The sequence below is a fragment of the Leucopleurus acutus genome (genome assembly GCF_964270905.1).
Source record: "Leucopleurus acutus genome assembly, chromosome: 3".
In the NCBI taxonomy this organism is placed as follows: domain Eukaryota; kingdom Metazoa; phylum Chordata; class Mammalia; order Artiodactyla; family Delphinidae; genus Leucopleurus; species Leucopleurus acutus.
In genome coordinates, this window is record NC_139145.1 from 159984652 (window position 1) to 160000698 (window position 16047).

The 16047-nt window shown below is 30.2% G+C and overlaps 1 protein-coding gene across 1 annotated transcript in view; it reads left to right on the forward strand.

The window, feature by feature from the left end:
* The window catches only part of CDH18 (cadherin 18), a gene marked incomplete at both ends in the record, with an annotated part of 348690 nt that overhangs the window by 310491 nt on the left and 22152 nt on the right, over positions 1-16047 (forward strand). The window contains one exon of the mRNA XM_082836814.1: positions 8606-8723. Within this exon, the coding sequence (XP_082692940.1) occupies positions 8606-8723 (118 nt within the window). The remainder of the gene's footprint in view (positions 1-8605; positions 8724-16047) is intronic.

The window sequence follows — 16047 nt, forward strand, 5'->3', positions numbered from 1 at the left end:
TAGTCCTGAGAAACATTGCCTTGTGTATTTGTGTATGAGGGATAATCAACTATGGCTTGCTAAAGTTATCATTGATTATATGTTTTTAATATTTCCAGGGGAGGTATTTACATATATATATATATATATATATATATGGAGGGCACTTTATGTAAAAACATGAAATTTTCTCATGTTCATTTCTCACAAGAAAATTAGAAAATGTGAATGAGGACAAAATGATTGAAAATTATATTTGAAAGTATTTACAGGTTATCTGGTTTACTCTTAGCAATATATTAAGATTGTCACTTCCAGTGCTTAAATATTTTTCCATATCACCATTTCAAAAACAGTATTTTATGGTACAGATATATAATGAATTACTTAGCAAATCGTACTTCAATTGTGTTAGAAATGGATGCACACATCCTAGAATTATTTTAACATATATTATACAAGTACAATTGAGAAAAATGTTAAACATGCAAATAGAAAATTTAGATTTAAAAAATACAGCCACTTAATATAGGATTTCAATTTTGGTAATAACTTCAGATTAGACATAGCTGAAGAGAAAATAGTGAACTGGAAAGTAGGTTAGATTAAATATTCATGTTAAAGCATGGAAAGGCAAGAAGATAGAAAACATTAATAAGAATATGAAAGATACAGAACATGCAGGTCTAATACACAAGTTATCCAATTCTCAGAGGGATATTAAACAAGAGAATTGGGCAGAAGTAATATTTGAGGAGCTCATGACTGAAATTTTTTCCATACTGTTGGCAAGCAACAAGTCAAAAATTCAAGAAGCATAGAAAAAAACAAAAACAAAAATCTAAGCAACCGTTTACAAAAATAACTTTACCTAGATGAATTGAAATAAAATTTCAGAAATAAAATTAAGTTTAAAATATAAAACATCTAGAAAAAAAAGACATAATACTGTTAGGGGATAAAACGGATGTAGTGCCAGGCAAAGAGTTCTTGGATGACACCAAAAACATAATCCATAAAAGAAAAAAAAAATGATAAATTGGACTTGATCAAATCTAAACATTTTTGCTTTCTGAAAGACCCTGTTAAGAGGATAAGAAGAAAAACCACATAGTGGGAAAAGATACTTGCACACCATTTATCCAATGAAGGATTAGTATATAGAATATAAAAATAATACTCAAAACCTTTAAAAGAACAATTTCAAAAGCTGATTATTTAATCAGGAAGAATGAAAGATTAAAAAAAAATAAAAAAGGAAAGATAAATCCAAGAGCCAGAGATACTATCTAACAACCATGAATTCTTTTGTGTACCAAAAATAGTCCTTAAAAATAAAGAAAAGAAAAACTCATATTTAGGCAAAAACAAACAACAACAACAAAAAAGTGACAATTCCTTGCCAATACATACATTAAAGCTTTTTTTGGAAAAAGAAAAAGGAAACTAATCAAATTGGCATCTTGGAGTGGTAAGAATCCGTAAAGACCAAAGCAATCAGTAAATATATTGTTAACAATAAATTATTAATGAATGAATAGAAAACAAAGGAACATTTTCTGGGGTTTAAAATATACATAGTATACATGGGAACAAGGTATCAGAAGGAAGGAGACAAAGTTAAAATATTCTAAACTCCTTAAATTTGGGGTAATTGAGAAAATACTAATTTATAATAGATTTTATGTGTCAAGAATGAATACAGTAATTTTTAGTTTAAGTAATAAAATAGTAAAAGACTGTAACTAACAAGATAATAGAAATTGGAATTTAAAATACTCCTAAATAAAGTGATGTTGACAGTTTTATTTCTCGACCTTTATTATGTTTATTAAAATGTTCATTCAATTAAATAGTTCGTACATTTACAAAATTGTTGCATGTGACTTTATCTTGCTTTTTTATATTTTATGATACAAAGATAAAGGGAAAAATCTTTTTATATAAGACATATTTTCAAGGATTCTAGAAAGGCATATTTAAAAACTAAAATGTAAACTTAATAAAATATGAAGTATATAACCAATTTAATATTTCCAAAATAACCCTGTGAATTTCTGTAAAGTTTTTAAAATTCAAAGTTAGAGTGACAAATTTTCATATTTGCTCTTGAGATATAGTTTTGTTTTATAACACAAGATAGGTAAAATAAAAGAGAAAGTCTTACTACACAAATTTATAATAGCTAGGTAGAAGTCATGGTAATTTTTTTAAAAACCAAGAAATAAGATAATAAATATGGAACAAGTAGAAAAATAAAAAGCAGACAAATATAATGTAAACTTAAAGAAGTATATATCAACATTTATGTTAAAATAAAATCACCAAAATATTTAAGAAATGTCTACTGAGATTATTGTGCTGAGAGTTTTAGTATGCTTTTGTCAGAAACTGATAGAATAATCACATAAAATTTTATTAAGGAAACTGAAAATTGAATACCACAATTAAGAAGCTTTACTGTTTAACAAATATAGAACATTGCATTGAACAACTTTAGATTATGCATTCTTTCAAAACTTACACAAAACATTGACCAAAATTTACCATGTTCAGGACCACAAGGCAAGTTTTAATAATTTTCAAAGAATTGGTCTCATTTTTATTACAATAAAATAATGCAAGATACTAATTCAAAAATATTGCTAGAAAAACTCCATCAGAAATGAAGAAAGACATTTCTAAATAAACAATGAGCCAATAAAGTAATAAAAATTGAAAATAGTTACATGGAATGATAATCAAAATATACTGAATCAAAAAGGAAAAAAAGGGCAATCAGTTTTTTACTCATTTTATGCTGACAACAAACTTTGAAATCAAAACCTGAGAAAGATATAATTTGAATTATAGATATTCTCTTTCATGAATATAGAAATATCATAAATAAAATATTGTCAAAGCAAATCCAGAAAAAATAATTACTTTAAAATGAAAAGGAGAAAAATCAAAATTCATTTTCATAGGTGAAGCCAAAGGTTTTGATAAAGTTAAACATTCATTAATAATAAAAATACTACTAATAATAATGGTAATACTACTATACAGTAGTTGAAATTGTGAATAAAATTGAGCAAAAGTTCAAACTTGTGCTAAATATAAGGTCAATATAAATGTATTTCTTCCTTTTCTTTGTATTAGAAACAATTAGAAAATGAAACTTAAAACACTATACCATTTAATATCACTTTAAGAAAATAAAATATCTAGAAATAAATACTGCTTTTCTTAGGTATCGATCACCTAATCTATAAATAACATTTTTTAGTAAACTTAGGACCTTTCCCTCACTGAATCTTTGTTTCTTTGGTTCCTAGGTTATTCAGAGAATTTAAACTTAGATCATTTGAAATGTGACATAAAGAATCAAAAATCATCAGCTTTTATTAGATGTTTTCTTTTTAGATTATGTCTTCTAAAATGTTTGTTTTAATTAACTAATTAATTAATTAATAATTTTTACTTCAAGGATAAAGTGTAATCTTGTATTAGGAGCAGCTCACATATACCAGTTTTGTAGGTGTAGGTGAAATTACTGAATTTCTGAGCAGATGATAATCAGCCCTTGCTCTTGGATCAACTGATCCTCCCTTGTGGATGTAAACATCTTCTCTGTAATTGAAAATGCTAGTCTCAGTTTTCTGGCTTGAACTCTCTTCATATTGGCATGTGACCTTGAATTTTTCCATTGACCTCGCGTGTTGTCCACTTTTTGCTCATGAAGAAGTCCATTCAGGCATTCTCACTGGCCATGCTCGCCTCTTAATGTCACATTGTTAGCCTGGGTCCCTCTGTTTTACCCTCCACATTGACCACCTAAACTCTGTAGCCTTCCTAAGAAGTAATTTAATGTGATGTTGACAAGTGCTCTCTTAATCTCTAAAATGAAGAAAATTGTCTAAAATGAAGAAAATCTCTAAAATGAAGAAAAAAGGTCCCTTCCAAGCTTGAGATTCTATGAGTATATGACTAGATAAGTCTTAAATTCCTTTAAGTGTGGGTTGTCCTGTTCTCCTCAGGTGAAAAGTTATTCCATTTTTTAGAGAGGGTTAAATCTGTGACAAACTGTTTCTTTTGTGAGTCCCATTAACCATTTATATAGTATTTATCTTTTTTTCATATAACTGTTACTATTTTCAAGACATAATTGCTAGACCTAGCCCCCCAAAGTTCTAATATATTTTTATGTGATTATTTCTTATTCTTTGTAAACTATATTCACATTTAGCATCATTGCTCTCTTTAGTATTGCATGATTTTAGATGTCACTGTAAGAAAACTGGATTCTTTATGTTATCTGAGCTTTTGTTTCCAACTCTTTCACCAAAATGAATTTAGACTTTTCATTGAGGGAATAAAAACATCATTTTAAAAGTATTGCTTATTACACCTGCATTTAAACAAATCATTACCCATTCATGTAGTCAATTGTATGATTAACCCATTACAGTGGAAAATTGTCTGAATTTTTCTATTATTTAATTTTTAGGTCTTTTGTTCATTTACTCTTATGGTTGTAGCATTTCTGGAGAAACTGTATATTTTGATGAAGAGATGCAATAGGAAATTATTTAAATAATTATTTGTGAAATAGCTTCTCTGAAGAGTATTTGTATTGCCACAGTTCTTCTTTCTATGACAATTGCTTTTAGAATTACAGACACTTCTGTTATGGATGTTGTGCATTTAAATGTAACAGCATGTGGCTACAGCTGAGACTGGTCTTTTCTGAAAGCAGAGGTTCAAACCACATGTAAGAGCAGAGTTCAGGTCGATTCAGGTATCAGTATAAACTTCAACAATATATTTCTCTGAGTTAATATATTTTCCTGTTCTGAAAAAAAATTTAAGTACCTTGCATAAAAAAATACTAAAAAGAAAATCATGCATGCATGAAATTTGAAATCAGTTCCCAAAGAAGAGTGAATTCAAAATAGTTGAGATGTGCCTGTACCTAGAAGCTTTGAGAAATAACAAAGGGAACGCTTTCTGTCTTATTCGTATTGACTTTTCCCTCTGTATTTTTTCTTTTTAGAAGTAAACTTAGAAAACATAACATATAAAAGAAAACATTTTATTACATAACACCAGCCTCTGCCCCCATGATATCCATGGTATTATTGATATTATTAACAGTACAACTTTGTATGAAAAAAGTTAACTAGATCGGTAGAGATTTTACATCTTATCAAAGATAAACCTCAGCTAAATAACAAAAGTTGGTATTATTATCAAATGAAATGATCATTTGAGATCATATTATAAGGCAAGCTCTATTAATTAAAAGAAGATGCAATGTGTTCCATAGAATTTCCTTTTAATTTGCTTTAGTTAGGGTTAGCTATTTACCAAACAGAAGACTATGTTATTTGTATAAATTTCTGACACTATTTTTCCTAATTAAAGTACTCTAGAAGTGATAGATTTTAAACATGTTTTAAACACATTTAAACAATGGGATACATTTATTTAATAAAAGGAATATAAAATTGGTTTTAATTATTTTCTACCAAAGGTGAATCCTTATTCATGGACATTATCAAAAAATTCTCCTAGTAATTATTTGTAAATACCATCAATCAATTTGAGTTTTCTCTCCCTTTGTTAGAGTAAATCTCAGATCCTTCAAAATAATCAAATGCGTTATGTACTTATTGCATAATGTGCAAGTGATAGAAAACATTTGAGTCCAGTTAAAAGGAAAGAGAATCAGAAAATAAATTTTTTATGGATCATACATCACCAACTAGCTACACAAACAGAGAGCACAGGTAGCACAGTGTAGATAAATCAATAAGTCTGAAAAAATGGTAGAAAATATTGATGAATGGAAACATGGCAACTATCTGATATCTGCCAGAAGTTTAAATCTTCTAAAAATCATAAACATGTTAACTTCTTAGGTATGTTTTCTATTAAACATCTGAGGAAGCAAATGGAAATCCCATTTCCTAATGAAAGAGGAAAGGTGATTAGTAAAACAACCAAAAAAGAAATTGAATATACCTTCTCTCAACAAGAGAATATCTAGGAGTTCTAAATTAAAAAAAAAAAAAAAAAGACCAACATACTAGGTTTTTAGAATCATCTCTCAGAAATATTATGGAAAAATATTTAAGTACAGATACATGTCCAACACTTCAACAAAAGTTCAAGATGAATCAGTCACTCTTAAACAAAATGTGGTAACCAACTTATCATTTACTATGTAGATGAGACTGAGAACTCTTTCTGAGGAAGAAAAATTGCCATAAGTGAGCTTCCTGGTAAATTGAGATTTGAAATTACCTGTATAAAAATGGAAGGGATATTTATATTTTAGAGATAACAAAAAAATAGTAAACATAATATAATATGAATTATATCAGTGTTTAACAAATTGAATAGGCTTATGTTTGTAAAAATTTAAGAAAATTTAAAATAAGTGATAAATTAACTTTGAAATGAGAAGAAAAGAAAATTGTTCCAAAGCATTGATAACAGAAAACATAAATAGCTCAGTTTATTTAAATTAATTGTTCTTTACCAATCCCCTCCAGAGTTACATTCTAAGATAAGAAGTGAACTTGCAAATGTGTCAGTATGTTATGAGGTATCACTGAGGAAATAGGATTGTAAATTGGAGAATCACAATGAATGAAGAATAAGAGTGAGAAGACATTTATTTTCCCAAAGAAAAATTTATATGGCTGTCCCTTAGAATCTGTGGGGAATTGGTTCCAGGACCCCACCCCCCTCAGGATAACAGAATCCACAAGTGCTCAAATCCCTTATAACAAATGGTGTAGTGTTTGCATATAACCTACACACATCCTCCCATATACTTTAAATCATCTCTTATAATATCTTATAATACCTAATACAATGTGAATACTATGTAAATTGTTGCAAATACAATGTAAATGCCATCTAAATAGTTGCCACAGCATGGCATCAAGTTTTACTTTTTGGAACTTTCTGGAATTTTAAAAAATATTTTTGGCCCATGGTGGTTGAATCCACAGATTCAGAACCACGGACATGGAGGGCTGACAGTATTTGTTTTATCTAACCCTGAAAACAACCTTGAAAATTTGATATTTTATTTCAATTTGATACTAAGTAACTAACGTGTAGAAAATGTAGTTGTGTTCTTCAGATTTTGCACACTCTAAATGCTATGGAGCTTTTCCTGTGCTTGAGAAAAATCATAAAGATTGCTTCTGATTATCCATCAGTTTATTCTATTTATAGTCAAAAGGCAATAACAAGAAAAAAAAATAAAAAAGATCTGTCCAGATACTAGTTGTGCTTTCAATGAAAAAAAAAAATCAGCAGCTATGTAAATTTTCAGTTCATAGATAAATAATATGGAGGGAAATAATGAAGAATGATAGAAACTTCTTGGAATATGTAGGGAGAGGGGCTTTCACCAGGATCTCCTGCTGAGAAAGTAAATTCTGAATGGTGATGGGAAAGGGCATAAGGAATGAGCCATGGGCATATATGGAGGAAATTGGTCACTTTTATACCCTGAAGCTCTTTCTTCACTTTCACTTCATGAAAACACATGCTCTTCTGCTCCTACTCTCCCTGACCACTCATTCTCAGTACCTTTATATTCCTCCTCGTCTCCCTCACAAGCTAACAGTCTCAGTACATGGAGAGGAATTTAGGTTTTAACTATGATGCATTTTGGTGGATTATCTCACCTGTAAAATATTGAAATATGGTGAAACTGAATAAAATGTTTTTAGAAATCATATTAATTTTTGAAATGCACGTACTATATTTCATATGCAGGAAATACTATTTTTCTGGCTCTACTTTCTCTCTGTTTTCAATTTCTCTAAGGAAAAGCTAGAAAGAGTAAACTTGAGCATTAGGATACTAATTTTTTTTCAAAAGTAAAATATCATCTTGCTTGTTTGTTTCAATATTACTTTTAAAGATTGTAATGACTCTAATGATCGGAATGTGTATGCTGCTCTTAGGCTACCTGGGATATTTTTTTATATATTCTAACTTTCTCTGTTTCTTAATGTGTGTAAAGTCCAAATTTGGGTATTGCTTTCTCTCAACCACTAGGGATTAAAAAATTTCCTAAAGCTCTGGGTGGTCTAGTTTTACCTCTGCCAGATTTTTACAGATTTGAGGCACATCACACTCTTTTTGGGACTCAGAGTCCTCGTCTCTAAAATACAGGGGCTGGATCATGATCTCAAAGGTCTCCTAAAACAAAAAATTATGACTCTAGTGCTTTTTCATTTGCTGACTGAGACCAACATGTACAGAAAGGCTGTTCTACATCAACACTGGAATATTGGTATTTGTACAAACCATATTTCACGTCTCCCTAAACAAGCGTTCACACAAAACCTTACAACTAATTGGCCCCAAGGTACTGTGGGTAATAAAGGGAAAAAAATTAAATGTTTGTGCCATGCTAGAAAATAAAGTGTGAATGATTATATGGTGTGCCATAATACATTTCTTAAAGTCTAATGCAAGGGAGAGCAAATTAGCTCATACCTTTACTAGAATAAGAATTTGAAAACACTCAAGTTGGATATTGAAAATGTTATAATATTAAAATCAAGGGACGAAGCCAAATTAAATTTACTATTTAATTTTGTCTTTTCTTTAGGTTATTCATACCATCAGTGCCACTGATAAGGATGATTTTGCCAATGGACAAAGGTTTAACTTCTTTCTTGATGAGCATCTGTCTATAAACCCAAACTTCACTCTGAAGGACAATGAAGGTGAACATGAATACATATATTTTTTGATCTTTGTGGTATCTGCTTTGACTTGATATGGAATAAGCCTGAGCAGCTTTGCTTTATTCTTTTATACTCATGAACAGCTTGCAAATCAACATTCAAAGTCAGTTTGATGTTAATGTGTTATGATCCGTGAATAGCTTGTGTTTAAAATTGAGCCATATGTACAAATAACTTTCAATGAGTTTATGCAGAAGCATCCCTTTAAACAAGAAATGTTCATGTAATATGCTCTTGGGCAACTTTTAAGAGAAATCTTAGCTGACAAACATGTTTATGAGAACTGCTGCAACTGCCAGGAGGTGGAAAAAATTTAAATTAGGATAAATGAAAAATATGTCCTAGGGACCATTAGAAAAGGAACTGCAATGTTTGAAATCATCTTGCTTTAGCAAGGCTATCAAGATGTGCTGTACAAATTATATTTCCCCTTGTTATTATGAATATTTTTCCAAAATATGGGTAGATACATATGCATAATTACAGAGCACTGTGGAAATTTTTGAATTATTTTTGTTTAGCCTTCTTATTGTGTAGGGAAAAAAGAACATAATAACTAGAGAAAATTCACCATGATTTAGAATCCTGATTTGGTAGGTTCCTCAAAGTTGTGTAAAAGTCATTCTTCCGTATGGAAGGGAAACAGCAAGCCACTCAATATGTACAGTGTTCTGACTGGCATCAACTTTCTTCTTCTCAAAAGTAGTTTTTGATCACATATATCTGAATATACTGTTATTTAAGATTTAAGACGTGCCTCAGAATCACATGAAAGAAACAATAACATGTACATTTTGAAGTAGTTAATTCCTTCTCTGTACCCTTCATGTAGAAGCATTTTCAAATTCAAGCAAAAATAAAATCACTAAATGACAGCCCACTAAACATTTTTTCCATTATCCCTAAGCTTCCTTAAATAATCATAACAGGGATACTAAATTGTGCATGTGGCCATAACAAAATTCATATAAAAATACCAAGCTTGTTTGTCTCTCTCAGTTTAACTATCCCTGTGGTCAGCTGTACTTATGGCAATACATATTTATCCATGTTTGTGTATGACAAATTGTATTAAATTGACTATTGAACATTTATTTACATCTGAACATCCAACCCTACAATCCCAAATGTATTTAAATATTATAATTAACTATGCTAAATATCTGAAAATCAATTCATATTTTCCCATATTCAAATAATTGCATAATTTGGAGAGCATTCAACTTTCTGCTTTAATAAACTGAAATTTACTATATTTAGAAACACATATTTAGAAATCATATTTCAGTTGAATTTTTTCCATTCCAATTAAAAATTTATTTACATTTTAAAAACAATTTTAATTTGATGATATTATAAAGAAAAATTGACTTAGATCTGAAGATGTGTTGTAATCAAGCTATTTAATGTAAATAACTCCTGAAATATTTTAGAAAAACAAGAGAATTTTACTGTTGTTGAAACCTATATTAGTGACTAAAAGTCCTTCATTCAAGATTATTATGCCTGGAATTTCTCAATTTAACTAATGAATACATTCAAAAGGTCTCATTTCAGTTATATGACAACATTACCAGTGCTGGGAACTCACATTCAAAAAATTCCCCTCAAATATGTACACACTTTTGAAAGTGTTTATAATGCCGATGTAAATTTTTTAACATTTATTTTAACCATATATATGAATGCTTTAAATCAGCTATGCCATCTCAAGTATGTGATGCCTGTGGACAGTTGTATGGGAGTAAAGATGTTTTAATTTATTTTAAAATTCATTTAATTTATTTTAAACATTTTTGGGAATTGATGAAATTATATATAGCACAAATAATTTCTTTCAGAGAGAAAAAGCAGCAATGTTCTTAAAAAAAAGATATTAGCACATAGGTGAAAACACATGCTTGAGCAAACAGCCTTGTTTATGCTAGATAAGACAAGCCACCAAACTTCTCTTAACCTCAGTTTTTACATCCATTAAGTTTTGGTTTGAAATATCTACTTTGTAGCATTGGGGGAATTAATGGTGCTGTATAAAGATATTGAGTCAATGGGCTTCCCTGGTGGCGCAGTGGTTGAGAGTCCGCCTGCCGATGCAGGGGACACGGGTTCGTGCCCCGGTCCGGGAAGATCCCACATGTCGCGGAGCAGCTGGGCCCGTGAGCCATGGCCGCTGAGCCTGCGCATCCGGAGCCTGTGCTCGACAACAGGAAAGACCACAACAGTAAGAGGCCCGCATACCGCAAAAAAAAAAAAAAAAAAAAAAAAAAAAATATATATATATATATATATATATATATAAAGAGTCAAGATGGCTTTTTCTCTAAACAGAAGGCAGTTATGGATAATAATTTATAAAGATGAAATTTAAAATGGAATAGTCATACCAAAATGAATATATACATATATTTATGGGTACATAAACACCTCTCTGGCCAACAACCAGAACAAACTACAAAGAGTAAGAGTCAGCAAATCCAGGCCTACTGGATCCTGCAGCTTGGTCATTGCATTCCGTGAGTTAGTAAACATTTACATGCCCCCAGAACATAAAGAAATCTAGAAGAAAAAATTAAAACCATTGTTCTTCTGTGCCCCCTGCTTACATGAATATGAATATTCAGGGAACAATAGAAGCCAGACAGAGACTCCAAGCCAGGATGAGTGATCAGGAAGCCATTGGTTTAGTGGCATCTCCAAAACTGCTTTATGGCAAAGAGTGAGTAGAGACAAAAAGATGTTTCTAAAATTAGACAGAGAGAAATGCATATTGTTGTGTATGATAAATCTGAAAGTCAAAAAATTAAAAGATAGTCAATAAATAATAAGAAATAAATCAGAAAATGAATTCACTCTGAATCATGCAAAATACATAAATGAACAGAAAAATACTTGAATATTAGCATGTTTAACATTTTCAAAATTAAGAAAAAGAAGATTTTTTAAAAAAGACCGAGAAGTGATTACATGAAATGAGACAATGAAAGAAAATATTTATATAAAAATAATTTTAAAATCCTTATTAAAATAAAACTACAGTTTTTGCCTAGATAGAAAAGTATATAAAATGACATGAAAATATATAGATGTTTAGTGTTATATACATAATTATATATAAACATACAGAAATTAAAATTTTAAATTTTGTTTATATATATATGTATGTATATATGTCATGTATACATAAGATATATATTAAAATATAGGTATTGAATATATAGAAATGTATATAGAGCTATTTCTAGAAATTACATAGATTTACTTATACATATAGACTATATAGATATAAATTATCCATACATTTAAAATTTATGTGTAAACATATATGTATATATACATGTATGATGTATATATGTATATGTGTATATATATGTATATGTTTTATACACACACACACACAGATACAAAGAGAAAACAAAAAAAACTGCATTACTTCTAGACTGGACACAGAGAGATTTAACAAGTCAAAAGTAAAATCCATTAATTCAAGCAAACAAAGTTCAGATATGTCAAAATTTTTAAAAATTGTGAGAACACTTAATAGATATGGAATATAAAATATTTGGAAGAATTAGAAATTATAGCAACAAGCAATATATGTAGATAAATTTGCATGACAATTTTTCAAGGTTGAAAATATGTGGACCCTCACGATTAACATGAACACCAGGGACTTCCCTGGTGGTGCAGTGGTTAAGAATTGCCTGCCAATGCAGGGGACACAGGTTCGAGCCCTGGTCTGGGAAGATCCCACATGCCACAGAGCAGCAAAGCCTGTGCGCCACAACAACTAAGCCTGCACTCTAGAGCCCATGAGCCACAACTACTGAGCCCACCTGCCACAACTGCTGAAGCCCATGCACCTAGAGCCCGTGCTCCACAACAAGAGAAGCCACCGCAATGAGAAGCCCACGCACTGCAATGAAGCATAGCCCCCACTCGCCACAACTAAAGAAAACCTGCATGCAGCAACAAAGACCCAACACAGCCAAAAATAAATTAATTAATTATTTTAAAAAATTGGCTCTTATAAAAAAAAAAACACCCAAAGGCAAGCAGGAAATCAAATCTATACTTGAATATGCCAATTTAAAAGTGCTAAACCTCAAAGATAAAGAGAAAAAATATTTAATCAAAAGGAAAAGGCAGAATATTTAAAAAACAATAATAATTAGATCTAAAGTAGATTCCTGTTAAAAAAGAAAAAAAATAGATGACAGAAGTTGATAACAATTATATGCTCAAACTGCTAAAGGAAAAGAATTTCCTATTGTCAACATTCTCTATATTTAGTTAGCAGTGGTAAGCTATCAGGAATTAAGGGAGGACAGTTATTAAAGACTTTTTTCCAATGTATAAGAAAAGAAACTTTTAAATTTTTAGCTACTGACATTTTGGCAAATATTGTATTAATCTTTGCCTTCAGGATCTCTGCAAGAAATAATAGACAAAAAAGCCTTGCAATTAACATTTCATTTCAAATGTTAAAGCTTGAAGAGTTAACACTAGAATAATAGTTAATAGAATACGAGTCTGTAATTTCCAAAACAAGGAGAGATTTTTAAAAAGTTAAATAATAAAACATTTCATCAGTAGAACAGAGGTCAGAAAGTAGAATAAAAGATGCAAAATAGAAGCAATGACAATTTTATTTGAAGTAGAAAGTAGTTCAAATATACCATAGTCACAGATTAAATATCATTTTTAAATATATTTTATTTTAAAAATAGACTGTTATATGCTACTTACAAGAGATATGCCAAATTCAAAATGTAGTAGGAAATTTTACATGAAAAGTTAGAAATATTTAGCTATTGCTTAAAAAAACAGCTATTGCTGAAAAAAAAAACAATTCCAAAACTTGTTTTCTTAAAATAAAGCACATTTATTCATTTATTTAGCTCACATTTCTAAGAATTAGCAGTTTCTGATGGGTTCAGCTGGACAATTCTGCTAGTCTCAGGATATTTCAATCACTACAATTAATCAGCAGTGTACTGAATGTTCTCCTCAGTCCAAAAAGATAAAACAAAACAAAAATAGAACAAAAGAACAATAATAAATAGAAACAAAACATAAGATTATCATTGTTAACAAATGAGATGGAATTGTCTTTCTGAAAATTTAAAAGAATCCACAGAAACATCTTAAGAAACAATTGGATAGATTGCCAAATTTTGGAATACAAATAAATGCCCCAAATGGCTAGATTTTCTATATGTAAAAAACGTGAATAAATAGCAAATCAGATAAATGTAAAATGGTAAAAACAAATCAAACAAATTAACAAAAAACTCTTCTAAGATCATCAGAGAAAAAATATCCAATAAATAATGTTCAAGTCACCATTATGAAAGGCAATGTTACTGAAAATATTTTAAAAAACACACAAATAATATCTTTACCCCATTAGTAAATCAACACTCAAATTTCCAAATTAATCTATAAGTTAAATATAATTTTTATCATAAACTGAATTTAATAATCTGTTAATAAAAGGCAAATGGTAAAGGGTTGAGAAAAGCAAGAATGTAGGAAAAGAAGAAAATAGAGGAAAGAGAAGAAAAGAGGGCATATCCTAACATATCAAGATATAAAGATGGTAAAGATTTACATCTCTATAAAAGGAAGAAATGGCTATCAACTAAAGCAATAGGTGTTTGGAGTACCTTATCTTTGAATGGATGTATTTGCTTTGATAGATAGGACTCTTGTTTTCTCGAACAGAATGTTAGCTCAAGGAATAATCTGTTAATTGTTTCCTCTAATTATTATGAAGATGATATTATAAAAATATAAAGGTAGTGTAAACCGTGACAGCTGGCTTTTCTTTTCTTTTCTTTTTTTTTTTTTTGTAATGTAACTGCGTGACTAAAATTTGATTGATTGACAGGGATCCATTTCAAAGAAGCAGCCATTTCAAAGATGGCTGTCTTGAATAAACACATTGTCAGCCACTAGTAGATAGAAAGACAGCTCCCCCATTCCCTTTTGTTCTAGAGATTTTGGGGTGATTTCAGTAACTGATCATTTGGGCTTTTTTTTTTCTTTTCCCCAACTTTAAATTCCTGTTCTTATGTTTTAAATTCATCTGTAAAGAGTGAGCTTGAGAAACTCTAGGCCCCTACCCTTGACCACAACAAAATCTGAATCCCAGAGACATATACCTTAATAGTGTTTATGCCTGGAATCATAGCTAATGTCCTCATATCAACTAAGAAGATTTTCCTCCATCTATACCCTGGTGGGATTCTCCTATTCACAGCCCAGATCTGCTTGATAAATACTTAAATTTAAGGTAATGTTTCATGTTGTTCCAGTTCTTTGACATCTTTGTTAGATCTTTCCTGCCCTATGTTTCATCCCTCATTAATTTGGAATCTGCTAATTTATCTGAACATTAGAGAATAAATGTCTTCTTAAGTGTTCTATCCTACGTATATAAAAGTTTCTTTATTTGGGGCTTATTTTTGTTTATTATTCACTGTGACATATGTTAGGAATATACTGGTAGAAAACACTAGCATGTAACTAACATTCTGCTCAAGGAAGCAAGTGTCCTATCAAATCAAATACATGCACTCAAAGAAAATGTGGTCTGCTCACTGCTTTGGTTGATAGCTGTTTTCCCTTTTTTTTTTTTTTATTTTTCCTTGAGATATAGATCTTGTGAAATTCTCTATAATTTCTTTTATGTTTTCTATCTTTTCTTTCTCCCTCTATTTTCTTGAACATATTAATCTTAATGATTTTACAATCACTGTCAGCTAACTCTACTTTCTTAATAAAGTGATAAATTTTCTTTTTCATCAGGGCGACTGGGGAGACAGGACTGGGATATAATGGTTTTGTTTCTTAATATCTCTAGCAATTTTTAGTTGGGTGTCACACATAGTGTCTAAACCTAGAAGAGTCTCAAATCATAATATATTTCTTCAGAGAGTGTTTGCTATTTTCTTAGATGAACAATTAGAGAGGGGCATCATTACAGGTGAACCTCAGAGACATCTTGGGTTCAGTTCCAAACCGCCACAATAAAGCAATTATCATAATAAAGTGAGTCACATGATTTTTTATGCTCTCCAGTTCATATAAAAGTTTTGTTTACACTATACTGTAGTCTACTAAGTGTGAAATAGCATTATGTCTAAAAAATATACATACTTTAATTAAAAAATACTCTATTGCTAAAAAATGCTAACCATCTTCTGGGCTTTCAGTGAGTCATAATGTTTTTGCAATAGTAACATCAAAGATCACTGATCACAGGTTACCATAACAAGTTATACTAATAATAATGAAAATG